Genomic DNA, 18,110 nt, shown 5'->3' on the forward strand with positions numbered 1-18,110 from the left:
GGTAATGATGACTAGCGGGCTCATTTTCAAAAGAGAAAAACATCCAAAAAGTGCTAAAACGTTTACCCATTCCTCCACAATACCTGTTAACACAGTCTACGTTATGATTAACCATTTGTATTAGAACTAAACGTCAAAGCAATTGAAACTTTGTAACTGCTCCCCATGTAACATGTAAGCCACATTGAACCTATCAACAGGTGGGGAAATGTGGGATACAAATGCAATAAATAAATAAATAAGTCTGCATTTGGAGGTTTTTCTCACAAAAACGTCCAAATCAGTATTTTCAAAACCTATTTTTAGACGTTTTTCTCTGAAGTCTGCCACAAGTGCGTCCAGGTGTTCCTAAGACTTAGACATTTTTCAGCCATAATGGAACAAAACCAAACTGTCCAGGTCTAAAACTTAGACGTTTTGAGACCTGATTTTATTATGAATAAGGCACAAAAATAACCAGATGACCACTGGAGGGAATCAGAAATGACCTCCCCTTATTGCTCCAGTGGTCACTAACCCCCTCCCACCCTCCAGAATGTGATAAAAAACATTACTTACCATTCTCTATGCCAGCCTCAGATGTTATATTCAGGTCCATTAGAACAACTTTCAGGTCCCTGAAGTAGTCTAGTGTTGAGTGCAGTGCACTGCAGACAGATGGACCCAGGCTCCTACCTCCCCCTACCTGTTACACTTGTGGAGGAAACTGTGAGCCCTCCAAAACTCTCCAGAAACCCACTGTCACACATAAGGGCTATGATAGTGGTGTACAGTTGGGGGTAGTGGGTTTTGGGTGGGTTTTGGGGGGCTTAGCACACAAGGTAATGGAGCAATGGTCAGATGTGTACCTGGGAGCAGCTTATGAAGTCCACTGCAGTGCCTCCTAGGGTGCCCTATTGCTGTCCTGGGATGTCACGGGGACCAGTCTACTAAAAATGCTGGCTCCTCCTACATCCCAATGGCTTGAATTTGTGTGTTTTGCACTTGGACATTTTTGGGGTTTTTTTTTCAAAAATGGACCAAAAATAAAAAGTCCAAATCACAAAACGTCCAAAAAACAATGCTTTATTTGCTGCTTGGACATAAAGGACCCAACACGGTCCATGTTTCGGCATTCAGAAATGCCTGCCTCAGGGGTCACAATATGATTCTAAAATACATACATAAATATATCATACTTAAACAAATATATGAAAACATTTGAAAAAAAATTATATTCACATATTTGTTTATGTATGATATATTTACGTTTTTTAGAATCATATTGTGACCACTGAGGCAGACGTTTTTCAATGCCAAAACACAGTCTGTGTCGGGTCCTTTGTGTCCAAGCAGCAAATAAAGAATCATTTAGAGCACCATCTTCTGTGTTGGATTGTCACTTCGTCAACCTCTACGTTTTTATCCTTGTACTGTATGCGTAGAGGTTCCTCCTGTTTGTTTGCTGTGCCTGTTCTATTTTAGGACCCATTTTATGCACAGCAGAGAAGTTCTGGTCAGCAGTAGACAACCAGGATGCTGTACAGAGAAAGGGAATATTGAGGAAAACGGGGCGTGCCTTACCAGGGGATGGAGAGGGGGAGTGCCGGACATGTGATGAGGAGGTACTGGGCCCTCAGGCACTGCCCAGTTGCCCATATGGCCAGTCTACCCCTGAACGGTGATTTTGTGTGGAGGCTAAAATACCTATATCTATTGTTTTCTCTTGGATATGCCTAGGTATGGAGAGGAAGTGCTGAAAGAGATGAAGACCTGCTGGCTGCTGGGTGTGGCGGTACAGCACCTGAACCTGTGCTGGCTCCTAGCAGTGTGATAACTGCTGTGTTTCAGTCACAGGATAGCCCAGGACGAGGATTTTCTGCATCTTTCATAAGTCGTAAGTAACATTTAAACAAATGGTGTCCCAGAAATATTTTCAAAAGCATAAGTATGCCAAATTATGTACATTGTAGAAACCTGTCCAAACACACAAAGGGCCAAATATCACACCAAGGAGCAGAAAAAAAATGATAGTTATTTCCAACACAGGCTTTATTAATGTGGACTAAAAAAAGTGCATGGAAGCCCAGCATGGCCATGTTTCAGCAAACGCCTGCCAGGAACATAACTAATACCTAAAGCAACATGTTGCACAAACAGGTCTGATATTAGTAGTCATTTGAATGAACTGTCACTAAATAGTAGGCATCATTATCAATATAATGGGATAATTTTATAAAGTCATTGTCATGCATATGTAGCCATATACATGCATAAATGGCCTCTCAAGCAGTTGTAAATGCCCCCGCCTGCTTCCAAGGTGCAATTTCTGTCACTTACACTAGTATTTTATAAAGATACATAGGTGCCTATTGGGCCCATTTTCGAAAGAGAAGGACGCCCATCTTTCAACACAAATTGGAAGATGGGCGTCCTTCTCCCAGGGTCGTCCAAATCGGTATAATTGAAAGCCGATTTCGGACATCCCCAACTGCTTTCTGTCGCAGGGACGGCCAAAGTTCAAGGGGGCGTATCGGAGGAGTAGCAGAGGCGGGACTTGGGCATGCCTAACACATGGATGTTCTCGACCCATAACGGAAAAAAAGGGTGTCCCTGATGAGCACTTGGACGACTTTACCTGGTCATGTTTTTCTTACAACCAAGGCACAAAAATGTGGCTGAAATGACCAGATGACCACTGGAGAGAATCAGGGATGACCTCCCCTTACTCCCCCAGTGGTCACTAACCCCCTCCCACCCTCAAAAATATATTTAAAAGTATTTTTTGCCAGCCTCTATGCCAGCTTCAGATGTTATACTCAGGTCCATGACAGCAGTATGCAGGTACCTGGAGCAGTTTTAGTGGGCGCAGTGCACTTCAGTCAGGCGGACCCAGGCCCATCCCCCTCCCTACCTATTATGTATGTGGAGGAAACAGCGAGCCCTCCATAACCCACCAGAAACCCACTGTACCCACATCTAGGTGCCCCCCTTCACCCCTTAGGACTATGGTAGTGGTGTACAGTTGTGGGTAGTGCGTTTTGGAGGGGGGGGGTTGGGGGCTCAGCACACAAGCTTAGGGAGCTATGTACCTGGGAGCAATTTATGAAGTCCTCTGCAGTGCCCCCTAGGGTGCCCGGTTGGTGTCCTGGCATGTCAGGGGGACCAGTGCACTACAAATGCTGGCTCCTCCCATAACCAAAGGGCTTGCAGTTGATCGTTTCTGAGATGGGCGTCCTTGGTTTCCATTATTGCCGAAAATCAGAACCTCCTCTGTACTCTGACTTGGTATGGAGTCCTGAATACAGAAGCCTACTGGACTAGTGAGGGTACTGAAAGATCCCTTTCATTATAATAAAACAAGTAAAACACAAAGAGGTTGATATTCAACCTAAGTGCCGCAGTCAGCACTGACCCCTAATATTGAATGGCGCGCTGTTTCCGGTGACTGGCATTGAATAGCCGAGGGGGTGGGGGTGGCCAGTGATAACTTAACCGGCTAAGTGAATATTCAGCACTGGCCAGTGAAGTTGATAGCGTGTAAAGATAGGACTGCTATTTATTTGGTCTGATTTGCCCACTAAGTTTAGCCAGTCAGCACTTTGTATTGCCGGTTATCGCGTAATAGAGCCAGTTAACTTTTTGGCACTGACCACAAATATTCAGTGGAGATAGTCATTTGTTTCATGCTGAGTATTTGTGGTTAGGTGCAGACCATTTTTGGCTGGTTAAACGTCCCATCACCCTCCTCTACCCCTCCTCCAATGCTCACTTACCCTTGATCATACCTCTCCTACTCCCTTCACTTTTGCCCCTCTCTACCTACCTATTTCTTTTATTATTCTGCTATACTTAATTTATATTTCTTCATCATTACTCTGTAATCCCTGTTACTATGTAAGCCGCTTTGAACCTGCTTTGAGTGGGAAAGCACGGGGTATGAATGTAATAAATAAATAGCTGAATATTTTTTTTTGGGGGGGGGGAGTATATTGATGTGGAAGAAATAGTCAGTCAAATAGACAATATTTGTACTCCAGAGTGCCCCCAACTGCACGAGGGCAACTAGCCCACCTTCAAGTTAATAAGATCTGGAGATTAAATTAACAAAGTTAAACAGAGGCTAAGTGAATATTAAAGTGTGATTGCATGTTAATTCCTTATTTAGTCATTCAGGATGATGCAGTATTATAAGGAAAAGGAGAGAGATGAAAAAGTAAAAACAAGATGCACATAATGGAAGTACAAATTGAGTAAGAACCAGCTGGGTTGATGCCGGTTGGTTGGTGGTCGCCAGGTGCCATTCAGCAGACCATGATGGCAGAGGCATCCTGATGTTCAAGCAACAGCCTCACTAGTTGGGAGGCAACATCCTCTTTAGTTTTCAAAGTTGTTTTCATTATAACACTTTACGGTAAGGCCTGGGCGGTGGGAGGGTTTATGTGTCATGAGAACTAGTATGCTCATCTACCCTAGGATGGGAAGACAACCAAACATGATGCGGATAAAGAATGGAATCCTACAAGCAGTAAGCTTCTATTGATAGCAGCTGGGGTAGATCCTTGGTAATGCTGACCCAAGCAGACTGTGGATGGTCCTTTTGGTCTTTGCCATCATTTACTGTGTAGCTATATTTTTAGTTAGTTCACTCCTCCATATACACACATCCCATGTGTCAACTGAATGTCTGCTCAGATAGATAACAATCCCTGTTGCTTATTAACTTGTGCATTCTTGTTGCTACTCTCATTTAGGATGTGGAGTAAATTTTACTGCCTCATTTGGTCGTATTATTTCACCTAACTACCCGGATGAATACAACAACAATTTGAGTTGCAGTTACATTATTGATGCTGGAAGTGAAGCATTTGTAATCCTGCAGTTTCAGTCCTTTGAGTTGGAATGTAAGTTCCTTATTTCTTCTTTTTGAGCTGTGTTCTGATTATATTATCAGAAAAATAATAGATTTATAGGTACTAACTTCACAGATAGTAAATGCTGAGTATCATACATCAGAAATGGCATGGAATGTGCTCTGTTAGCTATAAGAAAACATGGCAGGCACCCATGTATCTTTTACTCTGGAATGGCGCTGCCATAACAGGTCTTTGTAAGCCACATTGAGCCTGCAAATAGGTGGGAAAATGTGGGATACAAGTGCAATAAATAATATACAGTGATTTTCAGACCCAAATTGCTAGCATGTTAATTTGATATTCTAAACCAACCATGCTATGAAGAGTCTAGAATTTTTCTTATAGTTTACAATTTGGGAGGTAAGATATAGGATCACAAGCCCTCAAACTGGTTAAAAGTCTGACTGCATTTTCTGAGTGCTAGCTGCAAACATTAAGGAGTCAATATTCAAAGCAATTTACAAGATGCTTCTGCCTGGTGAAATTACACTATTCAATGACACTTAATTGGACAGTGCTGCTGAATATGTGCTCTGATGGTTGCGACACTCCCTAGTTAGTGCTGGGGTAGGCCGGGGATGGAGTCAGTGCGGAGCTAGGAATTATGTAGATGCCAGTGATATTAGGTGCCAATGCCCATTTACTGGGCATGTCGGACTAAATAATTAGAGCCCTAACTATGCTCAATTAGCTATGTGGGTACATCACTGAATATCAGTTGTACCTCTATAGTTGCCATGTATCACCAACATCTAGATTATTATTTTTTTTTTTATTACATTTGTACCCCACGCTTTCCCACTCATGGCAGGCTCAATGCGGCTTACATGGGGCAATGGAGGGTTAAGTGACTTGCCCAGAGCCACAAGGAGCTGCCTGTACCTGAAGTGGGAATCAAACTCAGTTCCTCAGTTCCAACCTCGATTCTTGTGGGCTGCAATCTAGTTGGGATTTCAGGATTTCCCCAATGAATATGTATGAGATCTGCTTGCATGCCTCCATGATATGCAACTAGATCTCATGCATATTCATTAGGGAAATCCTGAAAACCCGACCTGGCGAAGGCTGAGGTTGAACACCCCTGATCTAGATATTCAGTGCCAGTGTCCAGCACTGAATATCGAGGTTTAATTTAGTTGCTGGTGGTCCTAAGTAATCTTACAAGGACACGGTGTATTTGTCTTTGTTTCTTTATTTCAATCCTATCAGCTGACATGCAGATTATGTGACAATTGCTTTTGCAATTAATATGCACAAATAAATGTAATGCCTTCTCCACTAGACTAAGGCAATAGCTAGCTTTTCAAGGATCCTTGGTGGTTCTTAGAGTCAAGTACTGTAAAATCAAAAATATGACATAGGAACAAACAGATGATGAAGTACTCCCTAGGCATGCCTTCTGAGCTACCAGTTAGGATGATACTTAAGAAGAGTCATAAGCCAAGTGGTAGCCAAAAAAGCAAATAGAATGTTCTATATTATTAGGAAAGGGATAGAAATAAGATAAAGAATACCATAATGTACATATAACATAAGTACATAAGTAATGCCATACTGGGAAAAGACCAAGGGTCCATCGAGCCCAGCATCCTGTCCACAACAGCGGCCAATCCAGGCCAAGGGCACCTGGCAAGCTTCCCAACGTACAAACATTCTATACATGTTATTCCCGGAATTGTGGATTTTTCCCCAAGTCCATTTAGTAGCGGTTTATGGACTTGACCTTTAGGAAACCGTCCAACCCCTTTTTAAACTCTGCTAAGCTAACCGCCTTCACCACTTTCTCCGGCAACGAATTCCAGAGTTTAATTATACGTTGGGTGAAGAAACGTTTTCTCTGATTTGTTTTCAATTTACTACACTGTAGTTTCATCGCATGCCCCCTAGTCCTAGTATTTTTGGAAAGCGTGAACAGACGCTTCACATCCACCTGTTCCACTCCACTCATTATTTTATATACCTCTATCATGTCTCCCCTCAGCCGTCTCTTCTCCAAGCTGAATAGCCCTAACCTCCTTAATCTGTCTTCATAAGGAAGTCGTCCCATCCCCGCTATCATTTTAGTCGCCCTTCGCTGCACCTTTTCCAATTCTACTATATCTTTCTTGAGTTGCGGCGACCAGAATTGAACACAATACTCAAGGTGCAATTGCACCATGGAGCGATACAACGGCATTATAACATCCTCACACCTGTTTTCCATATCTTTCCTAATAAAACCCAACATTCTATTCGCTTTCCTAGCCGCAGCAGCACACTGAGCAGAAGGCTTCAGTGTATTATCGACGACGACACCCAGATCCCTTTCTTGGTCCTTAACTCCTAACGTGGAACCTTGCATGATGTAGCTATAATTCAGGTTCTTTTTTTCCCACATGCATCACCTTGCACTTGCTCACATTAAACGTCATCTGCCATTTAGCTGCCCAGTCTCCCAGTCTCGTAAGGTCCTCTTGTAATTTTTCACAATCCTGTTGCGATTTAACAACTTTGAATAACTTTGTGTCATCAGCAAATTTAATTACCTCGCTAGTTACTCCTATTTCCAAATCATTTATAAATATATTAAAAAGCAGCGGTCCTAGCACAGACCCCTGAGGAACCCCACTAACTACCCTTCTCCATTGTGAATACTGCCCATTTAACCCCACTCTCTGTTTCCTATCCTTCAACCAGTTTTTAATCCACAATAGGAGCAAGTGGTAAAAGCAGTTAATGTAGTTGGGTTTAAAAAAAAAAGTTTGGACTAATTCTTAAAGGAAAAGTCCATAAACTATTGTTAAGGTAGACCTGAGGAAAGCCATTGCTTATTCCTAGTTAAATAGCATGGAATCTGGCTACTTTTTGGGATCCTGCCAGATACTTATGACCTGTACTGGCCACTATTGGAAACAGGATACTGGGCTTGATTTATGGACCTTTGGTCTAACTACTACTACTACTACTTAGCATTTCTATAGCGCTGCCAGGGTTACGCAGCGCTGTACAAGTTTAAACATGGGGAAGGACAGTCCCTGCTCAAGAGAGCTTACAGTCTACCCAGTATAACAACTGTTATGTTCTAACAAATATTTAAAAAGAAAACAAATTTGAGCTCTGACTATTTGTAGTCCAGCTTATATACAATAGAAGAACAAAACACCTGGAAACAAGTGTGTTTTATATGATTTTATATAAAATATATATTGTTTCCATAAGCACCATAAAATATCTCTTCCCCTAATAGTCTCTCACCCTTCTCCTTGTCTGCATTGGATCCTCTACATGCTTTTGTGCTATTTCTGTGCTATTGACTGCCCAACTGCACAAATGTGTGTAGTTGAGTGTACCAAAAAAGGTTCCCAGCAATTATCCACGTATAGCAATAACTCCAAACACTGTTTTTTCATACCCTCAAGTGGCCTTTATCTGGAAAATAAACGCCTACTTTTATAAAGTTACACTTAAAAATAGAAACCCTAATGTTAAGGGAGTATACAGGCAAGAGCAGAATCTACTGTTTCAGGGATCCTTTTACTAAGGTGCACTGAAAAATGGCCTGCACTGGTGTAGATGCATGTATTGGACTTGCGCAGGTCCATTTTCAGCGCACCTGCAAAAGAGGCATTTTTTGGGCTGAAAATGGACGTGCAGCAAAATAAAAATTGGCGTGCGTCCATTTTGGGCCTGAGACCTTACCGCCACCCATTGACCTAATGGTAAGTTCTCACTCGTTACACAAGCACAAACGATAATGGTGGCATCTCTGAAAACTATCCATTCTTTAGTAGCCACCTTCATTTATGAGGATTATTTAGAAAAGGATTTGTTCTGTTGACTATTTCAACAATTCACTATTTACTTGATTGCAGATGCAAAAAATGGATTTGGGGACTAATTATTATTATTAGGATTTATTTACCGCCTTTTTGAAGGAATTCACTCAAGGTGGTGTACAGTAAGAATAGATCAAGCAGTAGGCAATTAGAGCAGTAAAAATATTCAAACAACAATACAAAGTATGGCATGGTATACTACTTGCAATGACAACGCAATATGTACTAGAACATTATAATTGGTAGTGAGGGGTAAGGCAATGATGAATGAATGATATGGTCATAATATGAGGGCAAACGTGAGCTGTTCAATAGGTTCTGAAATTTTATGGTCTCTTTAAATCACTGTTTAAGTTGGTTCTAATCTATGAGAAGCAATTTTAATATAGGAACAAAATATCCACCTATGTTCCCTCCCTGCCTAGGCACCATGTTATACAATTATCCTCCCTAGGCACCAGTTTCAAAGTGTGCTCTATTGTGGAATCAGGCTTTTTCTTTACCAGCACACTGCATCTGGTAGCTTCAAATCTATAAAGAGTTAGAGGGTTAAAATAAAAATGAAGCCATATAAATGGTTCAAAAGCATTTTTTAATCAAATCAATTCGGCACTAAAGGGCATCCAAGTTTGTTGGAATACAAAAAGATACTCCTACAGAGCTCTAGTGATTCATCAGGAATGCCCAGTCTGTTCAAACATCAACACAAAGAGACATATTGTTTTCCTGTAAATAAGTCTATTTAGCACATTCAGTCATAGTCGTCTGGCTCTTCTGTTAAACCATGAGTTTGTAACATCATAATCATAGCACATATTAATATGCATTTGAATTGACTGAAAGCAATAAATATGCACTTTGAATATTATCATTCTTAATAGAAATATAACAAAAAGAAGAGGAATATAAGATGGTAGGTTTTCATTGAACGGACTCAATACTTTTTAGACCATCTAGCCCAGTATCCTGCTTCCAGTAGTGTCGAATCAGGTCACAGGTACCTGGCAGAATCCCAAAGAGAACCAACATTCCATACTATCAACCCCAGGGACAGCAGTTGATTTCCCATTTCTAGCTCAATAGCAGATTATGGACTTTTCCTCCAGGAACTTGTCCAAACCTTTTTTAAACCTATACCCTCTGGTAACGAGTTCCAGAGCTTAACTATGCATTGAGTGAAAAACTATTTCCTCCTGTTCATACTTCGTTGAGTATCCTGTAGTGGAGGAACAGCCTAATGGTCAGTGCAGTGGAATGAGAATCTAGGGAACCAGGTTCAATTCCCACTCTGTGTCTAAGTGACTGGGCAAGCTACTTAACCCTCCATTGCCCTAGGTACAAAATAAGTACCCACACATAATTTGTAAACCGCTTTGATTGTAACAACAGAAAGGCAGTATATCAAATCCCATCCCCTTTACCTTTCTAAGTTTAATTTCTTTTATTGATTTTTGATACAGATACCATCAAGAGCTTAGTACTTCTTGAAAGAATAAACAATTAATTCATGTTAACCCGTTCTACACCACTCAGGACTTTGTAGACCTCTATCATATACCTCCTTAGCTGTCTCTTTTCCAAGGTGAAGAGCCCTAACCTCTTTAGCCTTTCCTCATATGAGAGGAGTTCCATCCCCTTAATCATTTTTGATATACAATTACCAGAATTGCAGACAATACTCATGGTGAGGTCGCACCATGGAACGATACAGAGGCATTATAATTGTCTTATTTTCTATCCCTTTCCTGGGTGCTGACTCCTAAGGTGGAGCCTAACATCAGATAACTATGATTTGGATTATTTTCCCAATGTTTATCGCTTTGCATTTATCTACATTAAATTTCACCTGCCATATGGATACCCAGTTTTCCAATTTCCTATGGTCCTCCTGCAATCTTTCACAGTCTGCGTGCATTTTAACAACTTTGAATAGTTTTGCATCATCTGCAAATGTAATCACTTCACTCTTGTTCCCATTTCTAAACTATTTATAAATATGTTAAATAGCACCGGTCTCAGTACAGATCCATGAGGCGTTTCACTTTTTTTTTCCTTTCCTTTTTATCTCTATTTTATTACCTTCAAAGTGGTCTAACATAACAACCATACTATTCATTCTTAATATAATTTTTATATAGAATATGATTAAGATGAATTTTTGGGGTGAGCTATTAATTATGGCAGAGCTCCCAAGAACATGTTGACAGTCACTGTATTCAAAAGGTGGTGTGCTCATTTCACTGGACAAAATATTTAGATTGAAGAGACATGAAAATAGACAGTATGATAGTAGTTAGACCATAAGGCTCATTTGCTCGGGCGGGGCGGTGGGGGTGGTCCGCCCTGGGTGTCAACAGGTGGGAGGGGGGTGCTCCGTCCACCCCCCCCCCCCCCCGGCGCAGCGCCTCTCACTCCCCCCGACAGTCCCCACCTGCCTACCAGCTAAGCTCCGGCCGGCACCTCCAATCTGCCGTGCTGCTGACTTTAAATGAAGAAAACCGTCTCATCGTTGGCCCTTCACTACTGAGTCCCGCCCTCTGATATAACTTCCTATTTCCTCGAGGGCGGGACTCAGTGAGTGAAGGGCCAACGACAAGACGGTTTTCTTCATTTAAAGTCAGCAGCGCTGCAGATTGGAGGTGCCGGCCGGAGCTCAGCTGGTAGGCAGGTGGGGACTGTGGGGGGGAGTGAGAGGCGCTGCGCCGGGGGGGGGGTTAGGATCCACACCAGGGGGGTGCCAATGCCAGGGGGGGTGCCGTTCCACGCCGGGGGGGCGCCGTGTTGCACTGCACCCAGGGGGGTTGCGCGCAGCGGCGATCCGCCCCGGGTGTCAGCCAAGCACGGAACGCCACTGGCAGGTTGTGCCTAACTTTGGGGCTGGACTTATGCCTGGTTCTGTAAGGTGGAAGTTAAGTGCTGGATAGGCATTATTCTATAACATGGTGCTTTGGGAATGCCCATGAACTGCCCAGGACCCTCTCTTCACCATGCCCTGTTTTTGGTTGCATGCAGGAAAAGTTAGGTACCATGACATATAAAAGCATGCAAAGGATACTCACGTTCAATTCCAATTAAGTACTTGTTAACACCAATCTATATGCATTTACACCAGCTTTTCGTTGGCATAAGTGAACTCGCGTAGATTCAGTTGCATAGATTTACGCATGGTGTTTAGAACATGCTTAGACACATTAATTTTAGGTGCCATATATAGAATCTGGCCCTAAATAGCCTTAACAACCAATTATTGGCCTTGATTGTTGTTAATTGGTGCTAATTTACAGCTATGTGTTTAATTGCACTTAGTTGGTATTCTATCTAGCTTATTTTCGAAAGAGAAAGACGCCCATATTTCAACCCAAATCGGGAGATGGGTGTCTTTCTCCTGTGGGCGTCCAAATTGGTATAATTGAAAGCTGATTTTGGTCGTCTCCAACTGCAATCTGTCGCGGGAATGGACAAATTTGACGGGGGCGTGTCGGAGGCATGGTGAAGGCTGGACTGGGGCATGTTTATCGGCTGAGGAGAGATGGGCGCCCTCGGCCGATAATCAAAGAAAGAAGGGCGCCAGAAGCAAGAATTTGGGTCACTTTTTCTAGACCCTTTTTTTTTCACGATCAAGTCCCCAAAAAGTGCCCCAACTGCCCAGATGACCACCGGAGGGAATCGGGGATGACCTCCCCTGACTCCCCCAGTGGTCACTAACCCCCTCCCACCCAAAAAAAAGAACTTTAAAAATTCTATGGCAGCCTCAATGTCATACCCAGCTCCATCACAGCAGTATGCAGGTCCCTGGAGCAGTTGTTAGTGGGTGCAGTGGACTTCAGCCAGGTGGAACCAGGCCCATCCCCCCCCCCCACCTGTTACACTTGTGCTGGTAAATGGGAGCGCTCCAAACTGACCCCAAAACCCACTGTACCCACATCTAGGTGCCCCTCTTCAGCCATAAGTGCTATGGTAATGGTGTAGAGTTGTGGGCAGTTGGTTTTGGGGGGGGGATTTGGGGGGCTCAGCACCCAAGGGAAGGGAGCTATGGACTTGGGAGGTGTTTTAATTTTTTTTTGTAATTGTTACAAGTGCCCCTTAGGATGCCCGGTTGGTGTCCTGGCATGTGAGAGGGACCAGTGCACTACGAATCCTGGCCCCTCCCACGACCAAATGCCTTGGATTTGTTCGTTCCATTATTGCTGAAAAATGAAACTGCCCAGCTCAAATCCGCCCAAATCCGATGCATTTGCCCGGCACAAACCGTATTATCGAAAAAAAGATGGACGCCCATTTTTTTCTAAAATACGGTCTGGCCCCCCCTTCACGTACCCATCCTCGGAGATAGACGCCCATGGAGATGGGCATTCGCATTCGATTATGCCCCTCCACAAGTTGTGCGCTCAAATTCTAGAAAACGCAACTCCATGGGGTTGTGGACCTCGGAAGGGCATGGGTGAGTCAGAGTCAAGTCAGGCAGTTATGTGTGCAGGTTATAGAGTACACACATAACTGCCTAGAGTTAGGTACGAGCATAAGTACTCACACCTAAAGTTAACTGCTTAAAAGTGGACTTAAGCTAGTATTCTATAATGGCTGTTGCACACACAACCGCCATTATAGAATCTGTGGTTAGCGTGTTGTATCTTTCCAGTGCCTAACTTTAGGCGATCTATTGAGCATTACCCCCTCAGTGTACTGTAGCAGCTTGCAGACAATCTCTGAATATATCAGAAAGTCCCAAACTATTTAAAATGGCAATGAAACTTCAGATTGATCTTCAGCCTTTCCCTCCCTTTGAGAGGGGGTGTGCAAATTAAACTCGTGTCATGATACACAGGGAAGCAGAAGATAACCCAAAACCTCCTTCAAATGCATTTCTAAGATCTGCCTAGGAGATATACCCAGATGTTTTGGAAAGTTAATGAATCTCAAATTTTTTGATCGGGATATATTTTTCAGTGCTTCCAGTTTTCTATGTACAACTACATTGTCTTTGATCAAGACATGACCTGACATTTTGTAGACATTTTAAGCTCCAAATCCTTAGTTTCTACCTCTGGTTCTCAATAGAAATCAAACAAAATAAAACATGGAAAAGAAAATAAGATGATACCTTTTTTATTGGACATAACTTAATACATTTCTTGATTAGCTTTCGAAGGTTGCCCTTCTTCGTCAGATCGGAAATAAGCAAATGTGCTAGCTGACAGTGTATATAAGTGAAAACATTCAAGCATTACTATGATAGTCTGACAGGGTGGGAGGATGGGGGTGGGTCAGAGGTATGCATGGGGACATCAAAGCATATCATTGATATTCTAACAGGATGGGTGTGGGTAGGTGAGGGGAGGGTGATCAACAGAGACATACAGTTTTATGGTTTATAATGGGCTAGGACCTCTGGTTCAAAAGTACGGTCATATGTTCAGAAGATGTGTCAGATAATTTAGAAACTTGGCTTCTACAAATTTTAAACTGAACAGTCAAGTCTTTTCTCAAATTATCCATGGCTAACTGTAATGATTCTGAAGTGATGAAAGTTGAACCCCTGGAAGAAAGGGCAACTGTCATTCCTTGGCTTCACCTGGAGCCAATCTTCCAGGTACAGATGCTGTTGCTCTGCCAGATTCCATTGTTTTATATCCAGAGTAACTTTCCCCTGGTCTGGGACGTCTGAGCTATTGATATCACACGGTTCCTCCCTCTATTCCTTCTATGTCTCTAGTGCTGGTATAGTAGGATAAGCAGACCCACCACAGGTGCTGAAGACATAATACTTTCCCTTCCTTGGAGCCATCCTTTCCTTATGTCCATCGCAAAATCAGGCAAGTGTAAGACAAGGAATCTTAAATGCACTAACTGAAGTACTAAATAATCCGAGAGTGAGTAGCACGAAATTACATAGAGCATAGGAAACAGATGTGTTTTGTTAATGGGCTTGGCAATTTGCTTAAACTGTGTAAATTAATTTACAAAGAATGCTGAGTGCGTGCTTTTGACCTTTACAAATATCATTTTCTTGTAGCTAGTACGAACTGTTTTAATGATGGAGTTAAAATCTTCAGTGGGTCAAGAGCTGCAGGATCCTTTATCACCAGAAGCTGCGGCACTACCATCCCTAGGCCAGTCAGTACAAAGGGGCCCATGCTGCTCTACTTCTATAGTAATTCTGCAACTGTGGGGCATGGATTCCAGGCAAACTACAGAGTTCTTCGTGAGTACCCATACTAATAGAAACCGTTAGCAACTAATTTAGAATGTTAAAGATTTTTGTTTAAACTGGAAGCAAAAGGGCGTTTCTTAAACACAGTCCCCTTCATACTACAGTTTTAGAGCCTTATTCTTTAAAGTTTATGCTCCTAAATTTATGCCCCTAAATTATGAGTGCAATCTATTTTGGATCATAGATTAAGCTCATAATTTAGGAACATAAATTTTAGAAGTGTAAATTTAGGAGCATAAACTTTATAGAATAAGGCCATTAGCGCCTAAATGGAAGCGCCATTTGTACGCTAAGATTATAGAATATTAGCACTTGTGCCGTGAATGTTACATTTGTGTGCATATATTGCTGAATGCACACTCAGCAGTATTATAGCATGTGAGCATGCAGGACATATAGGGTTAGATTCAATAAATAGTGCCTAAAAAATCGGCACCGAACCCCCCCCCCCCCCCCCCCCGGCTTAAGCAGTATTCTATAAGTTGTGCCTTAGGCAGGCGCAGTTTATAGAACAGCTCTTAAGCACAGGGGCCATGTGTAAATTTAGGCATGTCCATTTGCACCAACGAAAAAGTGGTGCAAATGCCTGCACCTACATTTATGCATGGAGACTCCTTATTCTACAATTAGGGAAATGGGAAGGGAAATAAGGGAAATGGGACTTCATATACCGTATTTCTATGGTTTTTGCAACTACATTCAAAGAGGTTTACATAGTATATACAGGTACTTATTTGTACCTGGGACAATGGAGGTTAAATGACTTGCCCGGAGTCACAAGGAGTTGCAGTGGAAATCAAACCCAGTTCCCCAGGATCAAAGTCCACTGCACTAACCACTAGGCTACTCCTGCGTGTATAACTTGAACCTATGCCCATGCTCCACCCCAAAACACCCATGACCCTCTCATTTCTGTGCCCCCTTTCCTGGGACACATGTAAATTTTAGGTGTGTATCACACGCCTGAATTTACATGCATACATATTAATTGGTTTCAATTGATACTAATAATTGCTTGGATCATTATTCAATTTAGATGTGCATGCAATTTGGGCACACACCCAAATTTGCGTGCACATCTTGAGGCACATTTTTGAGAATTAGAGGGATAGTACTTAGCTGCAAGAGGGCATCCACAGGGGGAGGAGAATGGGTGGGGTACTGGCAGGTCACACACTTCCTATATCATTTATAGAAAACTATAAGTTACCTGCTAAAATGCAACATTTGCATGTTCACATTTATGCCTTTCACATGGTGTAAATGATATTGCCTAAATGTTGGCTTGAAATGCCATTCTAGAATTTGCACTTAGCATTTTAGTGTCCAAATTATTTTCACCTTTATAATTTTACCCCTAAATGGGTATAGGAGCCACCTAGTTTTAGGTGGCAAGAATGCATGTAAATACCAGAATCTAGTCATTTATATGTGTATACAAACACATATGCATGTAAATGACCATTTTCCAGCTACGTAATAATCTGTAAGTACATGCCAAGATGCAATGGGGCATATTTTGCAGGTGGGTGTTTACATGAATAAAGTGGCGCATGGGCAGGGCACACACGCATTTTAAATGATAAAATCTTATAATCTTTTGCAAGCTAGGTGGGAGCATTTACGCAAGCTCTGTGGCTGGTATAAATATCCACGCCTTCAAATTAGGTGCGCATAAGGTGGTTTATGCCTATATTTCATAAAGAGAAGGAGGCACCTATTTTTCTTAATAGAATAGGATTCAAATAGGCACATTCCTAGTGCCCAAATCTAGTCACCCCTTATACAATTATCCTCTATGTGTTAGGATGCCCTAAAGCCATAAAGTAGTAGCATGGAAGAAACTCTTTATTACATCAGGCCTTATGATTTTTACATTTGAAAGATTAGATGCATAATATAAACTGAGAACTATTACTATACGTAAGTTACAGCCATATAAGTTATTATGACGCAAAAAAAAGTACCCTAGAATTGTCTGACTTACCAAGCAACTAATCTAAGCCTGAAATAATATAAGGGGCTGAGGTACACAAAACCTGCAGCCACTTACATGTTTTCTATGCCATGGGACAGTGGCCAAGTCAAAGATGAATGTTATTCATGAGCAAGATAGTCTATGAGGCTGTTCCCTCCTGTCAAGAATTGGTGTATATACCATGCTACCATGAAGGGCAATTGTACAACTAGGCGCCTGCATTTAAATACCCCTTGTGGGCATTAATTTATAGAATCCTAGCACTCACATATAAAGGTGTAAACTTTCATGTGAAAATGCTAGCAGCATGCCTAAGTGTTAATCTGTAAGAGTGCATATAAGTGACATATCAGATAAATGCAAGGAGGTTGTGCCCTTGGGCAGAGCATGGTAGGCAGTGGGTTGGGCTTCCATTTACACGGCTCTCTTACAGAAAAGTTACATGCATCTCCGCCTGCAGTTATGCAAAGTCTATGGCTGCATATAAATGCCAGGCATGGGTTACAGGGCCACCGAGGGGGGATGGGGGCAAGATTCCCTGGGTGCAGCCTCTAAGGAGGGCTTGGCACCGGCAGTCAAAAGAGACTGCTCTGCTGACCATGGGTCCTTCTTCCTGCCACACCCTGTCTATGTGGAAATAGGAAGTTACTTCACAGGAGCTGGGATGCGACAGGAAGAAGGACCTATGACTGAGAGCACTCTCTCTCATTCGCTGTGGTGGCAGTAGGGTGGGGGTGAGGGCAGCAGCAGGGCCCTGAAAATTGTTTGCCCCGGGCCCGGCTTTGTCTCTTTGTGGCCCTGATGGGTAACATTATTATTCTATAATGGAATCAGGGTGCTCAGAGACTGTTATAGAATAGGCTCTCACTATTCATCCTCGGGGCACCTAAAGCCACATTACATAAGTACATAAGTAGTGCCATACTGGGAAAGACCAAAGGTCCATCTAGCCCAGCATCCTGTCACCAACAGTGGCCAATCCAGGTCAAGGGCACCTGGCACGCTCCCCAAACGTAAAAACATTCCAGACAAGTTATACCTAAAAATGCGGAATTTTTCCAAGTCCATTTAATAGCGGTCTATGGACTTGTCCTTTAGGAATCTATCTAACCCCTTTTTAAACTCCGTCAAGCTAACCGCCCGTACCACGTTCTCCGGCAATGAATTCCAGAGTCTAATTACACGTTGGGTGAAGAAAAATTTTCTCCGAT

General features: G+C 42.4%; 1 protein-coding gene across 2 annotated transcripts in view; it reads left to right on the forward strand.

Annotated features, from left to right (window-relative positions):
* CUBN (cubilin) overlaps positions 1 to 18,110 on the forward strand; it is a 697,556-nt gene that overhangs the window by 591,263 nt on the left and 88,183 nt on the right. For both annotated transcript variants that reach the window (XM_030199596.1, XM_030199602.1), the window contains exons 55-57: positions 1,720 to 1,876; positions 4,734 to 4,883; positions 14,724 to 14,912. In XM_030199596.1, the coding sequence (XP_030055456.1) occupies positions 1,720 to 1,876; positions 4,734 to 4,883; positions 14,724 to 14,912 (496 nt within the window). The remainder of the gene's footprint in view (positions 1 to 1,719; positions 1,877 to 4,733; positions 4,884 to 14,723; positions 14,913 to 18,110) is intronic.

This window comes from Microcaecilia unicolor, chromosome 1 (genome assembly GCF_901765095.1).
Source record: "Microcaecilia unicolor chromosome 1, aMicUni1.1, whole genome shotgun sequence".
Classification (NCBI taxonomy): Eukaryota; Metazoa; Chordata; class Amphibia; order Gymnophiona; family Siphonopidae; genus Microcaecilia; species Microcaecilia unicolor.